This window comes from Ursus arctos, chromosome X, assembly GCF_023065955.2.
Source record: "Ursus arctos isolate Adak ecotype North America chromosome X, UrsArc2.0, whole genome shotgun sequence".
Lineage (NCBI taxonomy): Eukaryota > Metazoa > Chordata > Mammalia > Carnivora > Ursidae > Ursus > Ursus arctos.
This window is the reverse complement of record NC_079873.1, coordinates 80,404,915-80,415,606: the sequence shown is the minus strand read 5'-3', so window position 1 is coordinate 80,415,606 and position 10,692 is coordinate 80,404,915. Positions and strand designations below refer to the sequence as shown.

Sequence of the window (10,692 nt, the reverse complement as noted above, 5' to 3'; positions counted from 1 at the left end):
GGTTCTCATACAACAGGGAAGCTTCGGTCTTGGATCTGCCTGACAGAGAGTCGGAGTGCAGGCTAAATGATCCCAGGAGCTCCATCCTTTTTTGGTTTCAGGGAAAAAAATCACAAACTAGTTGGAGGCACCAGAGGGCCACAGGAGACAAGCAGGGACTGTCTGGGTGGCTAAGCACATTTGGAACAGTGCGTTCTACGCCAGCAACATGCCCAGAAACCTCAGGTAATGCTCTCTGTGTGGCCATCTAGAAAGGTAACTTTGAGATTAAAGGGCAGTGTGTCTTCCAGGCCTGAGCTATCAACGTGAACCTTTCTGTTTGGATTGCCAAGAGAATTTCATGAGCAGTGCCCAGCTAGAGGGCCTAGTAATGCGTTGTGATCATGGATTTCCCTGAGTTATTTGAAACCAGTGGGTGTATGTGCTATGCTCTGCAAAAGTAGAGGGTTTGGAGGAAAGGTTAATGAGGTAGGCTGAAGAAGGGTAATTGCAGGAAATGGGGCGTGGCCCCAGGCAACAGAGGAGCTAAGTGGGAGAGCAATATTTGACGGTCCATTGTCATTGTGCCTACTATCAGCGAGGAGAGGAGAGGACAAGGCAGGCCAGGGGTGGACCCTGAGCATGAAAGAAGAGCGAGCGAGCCGGGAGCGCTCGCAACACGCGAGGGCGGGAGGCCGCTACGCCGGGTCTCCGGCTCTAAGAAAGGGGCACAAGGAGGCGGCGCGGGCCCCGCCCCCTCCCCTGGCGGGCGCGGGCGCGAGACGCTGCGCGGCGGCGGTGGCGGTGGCGGGCGCGAGCGGCAGCTGTCAGGCCACCAAGGTCCGAGCTGCTCTTGCTGCCCCGCCGAGGACGAGGAGGCAGCAGGAGCGGTGACCGTGTCACTGAGGAGCCGGACTGCCGGCACACAGAGGTGACCTGCCTGGCACTCGCGGCCCCCTCCCATCGCTCTCCCATTGTATTGGGTAAGGTGCGGGTGCGTGGGCAGGGAGAGGGGCTAGCAGCCAGTGAACGCGGGAGGCCGGGAGGTGGGGGGCCTGTGGGAAGAGGGAGAAAGGGAGGTCTAGGTGATCCCCCGGGGCATTTGCACCTTGGGAAAGATGCGTAGGCACTGCAGGGGTCGGAGTTGGGGGGGGAGGGTGACGATGGAGGGGGGCGTTGCTGAGTAATTCGGAGCTGCTGCCAAAGCCCCGCAGATAGACGCAGGGCTCCGTGGGGAACGGGTGTGGCTCAGTGCGCATGCGCCACAGCCGCTGGTTCTGAGAGATGGGGATGAGGTGAGATGACCCGGTCCGAGCTTGTTGGAACTGTGCGTAACATCTCACTTTCTAGATCCCCAATGCTAACAGTGACCCTGTCGTAGAGATGACAGTGCTCCCAGTCTCCTAAGGAAGATTCTTTTCCCTGTACTCTGCTCACGTAATGTCACCCAACCTCACCTACCAGTCTCCTGGCAGTCTGCTTGGGAAGAAGTGGCCTGGGGACAGCGCCAAATTGCTATCTAGTGTGCCTTCAGGCTCATAGCCCTCGAGCTGCTGTTTGTTGTGAGGAGTGAAAGGTTAGAGGTGAAATTCCACATTGAACCCTTCTGCTTGCATGTAGGATATAAATATGGTCATAAATGTGGGAATAGCGTTTCTGTGGCATGAGAGCTGTGGCATTTGGACTCAGAGCAGGAATGTAGCTGGTAACTTGTTTGCTCTACACAATGAATCCAGCGCGTCAGAGGGCTTCCCCGCTACAGAACCCTCCCCCACCCCCACCAACAAGCATCAGGTTGTACTGGAAACAACCTACACCATTTAAGGTAGAGGGTCTCAAAGATGCAGTCATTTCTTATTTGTACTGATTTTTACATAAAGTTAAAGAAAGCCCTGCCCAGTTCTCCAATGCAATATTTTCCAAATACTGTGCCAGGAATCAACAGTGAGTTGGGTAGCCCAACCAGTGTGTCACCAAGATGGGCTTTCCCTGTAGCTTCAACCATGGCTCCTCCCCTGTGCAGATTGCCACCAGGGCCACTCTCCCCTGCTGCTCCTTCCCTACTCCCAGCCCTGCAGTACCCCATCCCTCTCAACACTTGCCCCCAAACAAACTGCACTATGGATTTAAGCATCATTCCACCCATGGAAACTGAATTGATGCTGCCAATTTGCTTTTCTATTTCTCTTCACTCCATCATCACACTAAAATGTTCTGTTTTCAAAGGTTTAACTTGTTTCTCATCATTTTACTGCTTCCTTCCACACTTTCCACCACACATACACACCCCTAAGCATCCCCGACTAAATACAATAATTTTAATAAGCTGTGTGGGTGCAGGCACAGCAGATTCAAAAGGTTTCAAGTGTGTTGAAGAACAAAGAAAACTAGGGAGTATTGGTTATGTGAATTTCTAATTTACCTTATAGTCTGAGACTTAGACTGTAAGTGGGGAAAAAAGTGAATATACTATTCTTAGAAAATTCTTGTTAATTGTGGGGAGTGGGGTAAGAAAGGGGAATTGCATCTCTAGGATATTTGAGTTGTTTAAAGGCAGATCTTTCTTTGAATAGGACCAAAATCAGATTAAACATTTTAGTCAAAATCCTAGCCTATATGGGACCCATACAGGATGCATAAGGGATTTGACTTTTCCTGTAAATGTACCTAGGGTTATAAACGAATTCCATTGCCTCCTTCATGCTATCTTCTTTTAAGGTTTGACTTTAATCTGGCATATTCTGGGAGAGGAAAAAAATTTTGGATTGCTTTTATACTGTGCTAGTCCTTTTTGAGTATGTACTAAAGGATATCACACTTATTTTCAAATGATGATAGTGATAATGATGATGGGGACGCCAGCATCCCCTGAAAACATAATGTGGAGATAATTATACTGCTCTTATATTTGGTGGGGATGGAGAAATTTATATATTTATCTTAAAAATGTAGGGGAGGGAGGGAAACTAGAGCATTGCCACTGGCTTTCAACAGGTGAAATTCCTGTTAAGTCCCATCTAGAAAGTGATCCAGATAAGTCCATAACTTCTGCTCCCTAGTCACAAGTAAATAATAGTGTTTGGCCATCTTACAGAACTGCAGATCTCTTGTGCCTTGGCACCAATTCAGAGGCATTAGTTCTGAGCATCCACCTAAACAGCTAATTAATAAGCAAATATGATAGATTATCCATATGAAGGATATGCTTGCTGCGTGCTGGAGGGTCTTCAAAGACATATACAAACAAGGGTTTTGCCATCCAGGAATTTAAAATTTGGTTGTGTAGGAAAGACATACTTAGGAAGAAAAGGTTTTTAAACAAAATAAGGCAATTTAATGATACCATTTCAACTGTAAGTTATGAGATCTGAAGCTTATATGTTAATTCACAAATTCCTTGAGGGTAAGACCTTGCCTTAAAAATGTATGCATTTCCAACAGTGTCTACACCCAGTGGGTGCTCAAGTGATGAATCTTTGCAAAGTAGGTAGGGAGAAACCAGAGGCAGGGAGAGAAGAGCCAGGAAGTTTTCACAATAGATTAGATGCAAGGAGACGTGGGCCAAAGTGAGGATGGTAGCAGAGGACTGGGAAAGAATATTCCAAGGAAAAATCCACAGGATTCAGTGACTGAAGGCAAGGAGATATGTCTAAACTGTATTCAATTCTACCTTCAGGAGACAAATGGGAGTTGGAGACAGTGGAAGAGAGCGGAGGGTTATCTTAGTAAGGACAGAGCACACAATAGGCACTCAAATGTTTTCTCAATCATCAGTAGCAGGATTGGACCAGAGGACCCTTACGGTGCCTCCGACACTGAGATTCTGTGGTATATGCAGATACTCAAAATTGTTGGGGAACAAGGCCTTCTCAGATATTGAGGAAAGAGAAAAGGAAGAATTGTGATCATCCTACTGGCAGGTCTTTTCTGAGAAGGGTTAATACTGAGTCACAAGGCCCCCAGCAGTGAATGAAAGGAGGTGGAGGAGCAAGAGGAACAAAAATCTCAAACCCAAAATTTCAATACATGCTTACAAATCTTTGCAAACTTCACGAGTTATTCATTTTCCTCCAACTCCTATGATTTAAGTAGGGCAGGTATTATCAGCTCTGTATTTATATAGGAAGATATTGAAACAAAGCAAGATTAAATAACCTGCTCATGTTCCTAAAAGAAATGAATGGCAGAGTAGTGATGAAGACTTTTGTCTCCTGATTGCTGCCAACCCAGGGCACTTTACACGGAGCCGCGTTGCTTTTCCTCCCTTTTCCCCGGTATAGAGCCCATGTACCCAGAAGTTGTATGTGCAAATGACCAAATAGGGAATGCCACAAGCAACTGCAGCGTTATCTCAGATGGTTCTTAATACTTCATCATCGTTCCTGGAATTGAGTATTTGGTTTCCACATTCACTCAGTCCTTGACCCATCATTTGAGTTTATCCACAGCCAGGAAAGTAGAGTTAGTGAGTTGTTTAATGATGTGAACACCTGTTTGCTAGGAACTTGAGGAAGCTCATTTGGCATGGGCCCTTCGTACTACCAGTACTGTTACCCAAGTTTGTACTTCCTCTGTTCCTTTTTTAAGGGAGCAGTCTGTAAAATTATCCTACAGACTAGTATAAAGGATAAAGAAGTGTGCTAATGCTTGTTACTTGAGCTAATTCCAAAGACAGCAATTTGAGAGCAGGAAAAAAAAAGGACAAAAATCAGTAATGGTAGAACACTTGAAAAATTTTTAGAGTAGATCTAGACTAAGGAGGAGGATAAAGCCTATCAATTTAGAAAACATTATTTAAATTCATAATTACTGATTAAGGTCTCTGATGAATTCCTTATTATACGCTTTATCTATATTTGAAAAAAATAACGAGATTATTAGGCAATAGAGATTTCTTACAGTCTTCTTTATTCTTTAGTAAGAAAGAATACTCAACAAATCTAACAACTTTCTCTTTAGACCAGCACTCTTGACACTGTTTAAATAACACTCTTGCCATAATTAACTATAATGTTAAGTGAAGTTGTGTTTGAATTTAATAAAGCCAGCTAAATACTAAAACCTCTGTTCAAGACAGATGAGCAAAATTAATGAGTAAAATAATTAGCCAAGAGAATGTATTGTAAACAGGGAATCTCCTAACATAATTATTTCTTCTCTGATCTTGTGGAATCAATTTCAGAGACAACCTCGAGACAGATTGGTGAATGCATTAATAACTTTCTTGGAGATGGGAGCATTGGTAAACATAAAGGGAAGGAGTTTCATCTCTGACTTAGAATTTCAACACGTCTTAGACTCCTCTGTGCTTTCCCTTTCCTGAATATCATCTATTGTGAATATCGGCTACTTCTTTTGATTTACCTTTACTTTGAATGAAGAGTTCAATGGAGGGACAATATAAAACTTTATAAGCTGTATGAGGTACACTCATTAGGACAAGTTAAAGTTCTTGCAATAATATTATTTTGTCCATGTTAAGCATTTGTAGCATTTTGAATTCTTAAGTATATTTGTGAAAAGCATCTTCTTCAGGTAAGTAAGTGGAGGTGGGTCTGTTTCTTTCCTGACTTGAGTATATTTATATATAGCCTTAACTTTGTTTTATTATAGATTTTTTAAAATAATGTTTCCCAATCCATTTTCTAGAAACCTAAAAAGAAAGAATAAAACAACAACAAGGAAAAAAAAAAGACTAAAATTGTGGCAAAGACCCAACTGGGTAGGTATATATATATATATTTTTTTTTTTCATTTGATCTCTTAAAGAGGAATATTTAGAAAAACATATAATTATTACACACACACCAACATAATACTAAGGACTAATGAGGCTTTTTAAAATTACATTTCAGTTGTGTGTGCTTCCAGAAGCTCTTTTGCATGTGCTGTTTTGATTAGTAATTGGTTTTCATCTCTTTGGGTCTCTTGCATAAATAACACCCAATTAACATCATCATTGTTTTGTTCCCACAATGGACCTAGTGTGAAAGTACTTAACAAAATCTAGTACCAGTTAGTTGTTCAGTAAACATTTGATCTTTTTATTTTAAGATGCATTCTAGATATTCCATGTGCAGACACGTTATGAGGTAACAAGAAGGGTACTGCATAGTTATTAGCACTTTAATGTTTACAGTATATTTTCATTGGTGCCATTATAGAATTAGAACCTAAATCTAAAAATTAATAAGTTATTCAAGGTCTTTTTCCTAAGTGAGAGCTGTTATAATGATCCCAGTCAATAATCATCAATTTACATGTCGTTGTTCCAGAAGAAAAGACTATGGAAGATCCTTTATTTGTGTGGGTATCTGTATCAATGCAAGTATAATGAGGCAAATGCCTGAAGAAACTTGACCTTTATCTCTCTTCCAAGTTCTGGGGTCCAGTCTATTGTAGCCCCAAACTCTACTGACAGAATTAAAATTTCAGCTTATGCAGCTTCCTTTCCTCAATAATTCTTGGGTCTGTCATGAACAGACTTCAAACTCCAAATCAATGTAGTACTATTTGCCTCTTGTTTGGAACTGTCAAACTGGAAACTAATAATATGGTTACACATTTGAGTGGTATTCCTGTTCTAGGTTCTCTCCCCTAGAATAGGGTCAGAACTGAACCAAATTATAGCAGCATCTGCTAGTCCATTTACCCATGGCATTCAGCCATTTTCCTGGCACAGGTGAAAGACCTCAGAAAAACAAGACCTATTTTCCCTTGTATGCAAAAGGATTTTATTCCTTCTGCTGTACTATACAGTTAATGAGCATGAATCAAGAGAGGTTAAATTGGTAGGCCATATAATTCAGAGAAATTTACTATGAAGTTGATTTCAGTTTCAGGTTTAACTGTTTTCCCTCCTACCTTTTCTTTTATTTTCAGGTTCTCTTGGTTATAAACTCCTCCCCATCTGGTGCTGCAACAATGAGTGGGAAATCCTTGCTCTTAAAGGTTATTCTCTTGGGTGATGGTGGAGTTGGGAAAAGCTCGCTTATGAACCGTTATGTAACGAATAAATTTGACTCCCAGGCTTTTCACACCATAGGGGTAGAGTTCTTAAATCGAGATCTGGAGGTAGATGGACGTTTTGTAACTCTCCAGATCTGGGACACTGCAGGGCAGGAACGTTTCAAGAGCCTTAGGACACCCTTCTACAGGGGAGCAGACTGCTGCCTCTTGACCTTCAGCGTGGATGACCGGCAGAGCTTTGAGAACCTTGGTAACTGGCAGAAAGAATTCATCTACTATGCAGATGTGAAAGACCCTGAGCACTTCCCCTTTGTAGTTCTGGGTAACAAGGTAGACAAAGAGGACAGGCAAGTGACTACTGAGGAGGCACAAGCCTGGTGCATGGAGAATGGGGATTACCCTTATCTAGAAACAAGTGCCAAAGATGATACTAATGTGACAGTGGCCTTTGAAGAAGCTGTCAGGCAGGTGTTGGCTGTAGAGGAACAGCTGGAACATTGCATGTTAGGTCACACTATTGACTTGAACAGTGGCTCCAAAGCAGGATCCTCCTGCTGTTAAAAGCAGGAAGCCTTTTAAAAGTGTGCCCCAAATTGTTCAGTCAATAGTGTCAGAATAACTGTGCCCCTCTAAGAGGGCACACACACAAAAGGGTAAGAGAGAAGGTTGTGATTGTGTATCAGAGCCTTTCAAATTGAGGTTGTAGAGTGATTAAAAAAAAAAAAAAGCTTTATCAAGCCAAGTGTATTTTGCGTGATTTCTGCTGTTTCCTTCTTGTGTGTATCAGGACATTTCAGAAAGCTTCAGTCCTGAGAGATTTAAATATTTTCAAATCACAGTTTAAACTTAGAACCCAGCAGCATGAAGGAGTTAAAGAGCTACAGCTATCCCTTAAAGCGTTCCATTAGTCAACGAACAAATGTCACCATGGACTCTCGGCAAGCAGTTTCTGACATTTCTGCCAGAGGAAGGAAAAATAAGACTCTGAGCTGTATCAGAATAAAAAAATAATAATGCAAACGAGGATGACCTAAGCTTCAATTATAAAAAGGTTGTGATAATTAGATATGTAAGAGTATAATGATGTACACTGCCTCGTTTGAATCCTTATATATGGTTTGCTCCCATTTGAGCTTTTCAAAAAATATCTCAATAAGAGCTACACTGACGACACTGGAAATTGATTATACGCTTTGTGTTTGAAGTAACAGGATACTAGTGAATGGATTATGCTTCAATATGCCAACCACCCTTGCAAATAAATGGTTGGTCTGCTTTTACTTTGTAAGTCGACTTTTGCTGCGTAGGGATGTTGCTTCTCTGACAACCTCTTATCAATTTAGCAATGCTGCTTAGTATATGGCTTTGGATGCAATGCTCTCGGCTCATAATTTTGATGGTCCTTTGGTCCACTGTGCTCTGCTCTCAGAGAAACCTTCAGAAAAGATTGGGGGATAATGGGCTTTTCTTACAAGTTTCCTTAACTCAAATACTTACTATAGAAGGAACGAATATCTTGTATGTTGCACTGTTTGGAGGGCCAAACTAGGACACTGAAAGTAACAAGAGAGCAGACTTTAACCCAGTGGTAGACTGAATTTCTCATAGTGTTGTCCAACAGTGGAATGGACTGCCTTAATAATGAACTCCCTTCCAATGAAAATATTCAAGAAGATACTAGATGACCATCTGTTAAAATGCCATAAAAAGAATTTCTATCCTGCCTAGATATTTGGCTTAAGGTCCCTTTAAGCTCTAAGTTCTATGAATCTGCAAGGTACAAACTATGTTTCAGTGCCATGTTATCATTAGATGTTTCTTAAGACAACAGCGAAGACTTTGGGGAGAGACTTTTAAAATTCTCAAACTATTCTGGGATCAGCATTTAACAGCAACTACACAGCTCTTTCTTTTGCACCATAGCAGGATGAATTCTTGAGCTCTGAGTAGTCGTTATGTGCCCTGATATAAATATCCTAAAAATACCATATTAAAATACAAAGATGGTTTGTTAAATGTTGATTACCATGACTGCTAGCTATATACTGTATTACAAGTATGCAGTCTAGTTCTTGTTGGTTGATCTGTTTGTCCTGCAAAGCTTTTAATCTGTACTTTTAAAACATCTATGTTAAAAAAAATAGTGACCCAAGGTAGTGAGGGACAGTTAGAAGTGACCACCCCCCCCTGCAAAAGAGACAGAGGCAGGGGAGGAAGCAGGAGCTTTCACAGGAATATAGCCTAGAACTCTCCATTGTAGCCACATATGGAATCAGCCTTACATGTGGGACCTTATGTGCTTTAAGAGCTCTGGGACTTTTTGGCTACATACACAAGTGGAAGACGGTATCTCAACCCCGTCATACTCAATATTTCCCATTTAAATATAGTCCTGACCCCATTGTCAAAGTAATTTTGATGCCAGAAGTTGAAGCCAGAACTGGGACCCCACAGCTCTTAAGTATTGGTCCCTATCCTGCCTATGCCTATAGCCAGCTACACTGGTTTCCAAGTTCTATGATTGTTTTGCTACAATCATGTTAGGATGAGAATCTGTACATCAGAACTGTTAAATGCTAATTGTTTTTAAGTGCATGAGACCTGGGGCCTTCTCTTTCTACTTGCACTCTGCTTATAATAGTTTCTATTTGTAGATCTCAGGCTTATATAAAGACCTCCATCCACTCACAAAAGTACTTGTCACTATTAGAATGGCATGTGGTCATTTAAGTAAAAAAATTACGTGGGTATCCTATTCATAGACCTCCTGTCTAACCAAGGCAAGTGTTAATTTTATTGACAGGTCATCTGAAGCCCCTTTCCTCTTAGCCATACCGGTTTTCTTCTGCCAAATCACTACACAATATCCTAATGAAAGCTATTAATATTAAATGACAAAAACAGTGGCATTTTGGTGAGTAACACTCAGTGGGGTGCTGACATATGTTTGGGTAAGATTATAAAACACCAAAGGCTGGAATCTGTGAGTACCAGGAACTGTGCATATAGGCTTAGAAATTGTATACGCTAGAATGTGCAGTGCAATATTTTCAGAAAGTTTTTTTTTAATGAACACTGGATTTTTTGAATAAGACATTTCTAATTGGAGCTATACTGTTTTTCAATAGTCCATTAAAACATCATAAAGAATATTTATTTGGTTTATTGTCACGTATTGGGCTACATTCAGGGGGCCTCAGATTCCATATGTCTTCAGTGGATTGATGAATTTCAGGTTAATTTGTGCCTGCCTCAGCCATCTCTACTTTACCTTGAGGTATTCCACGATCCTCTCGTTGCAGGTGCTGCTAAAAACTCAAAATTGTGTATCAGATATTTTGTTCCAACTGTAAAAAAATCATCTGTGTTAAAGTGAATAAAAAGTGCATTTTGAATAACCAGTATACAACGTTTGTGCTTCTTCTCTGCCTTTCTTTTTTCGAGCAACTGGTGGGCATGACAGATAGTGCCAATCAAATCACTCTTCGAGACTGCACTGCATGTGGCCTCTGGATCATGTTTTCGCCGTGGTACCCCAATCAACCACAACCTAATGATCAGAGAGATAGGTTGTACCGATTGGGAAGCAAACTCTAAAGATTAAGGTGGGGAGGTTCCTTTTATTTTATGTCACTTTTTAATGCGTGAAGAACGCCGAGACTGGAAATTGGATCTTGACTCTCCACTCTACTTCTTCGTTATAATTTAAAACAAATGTTAAACCATCACAAAATATAAACAGAG

The 10,692-nt window shown here is 41.4% G+C and overlaps 1 protein-coding gene across 2 annotated transcripts; it reads left to right on the top strand.

The window, feature by feature from the left end:
• Nucleotides 1-665: 665 nt before the first annotated feature.
• RAB9B (RAB9B, member RAS oncogene family) lies at nucleotides 666-10,352 on the top strand. 2 transcript variants are annotated; one of them, XM_057313390.1, is made up of 3 exons: nucleotides 666-910; nucleotides 5,629-5,701; nucleotides 6,862-10,352. In XM_057313390.1, exon 3 carries the CDS (start codon nucleotides 6,904-6,906, stop codon nucleotides 7,507-7,509), a length of 606 nt encoding a protein of 201 aa, XP_057169373.1. In that variant the 5' UTR covers nucleotides 666-910; nucleotides 5,629-5,701; nucleotides 6,862-6,903; the 3' UTR covers nucleotides 7,510-10,352. The 2 variants fall into 2 exon arrangements, with proteins under 2 accessions (XP_057169373.1, XP_026345286.1); XM_026489501.4 differs by having other exon boundaries at nucleotides 666-962.
• The last annotated feature ends 340 nt before the right edge of the window (nucleotides 10,353-10,692 follow it).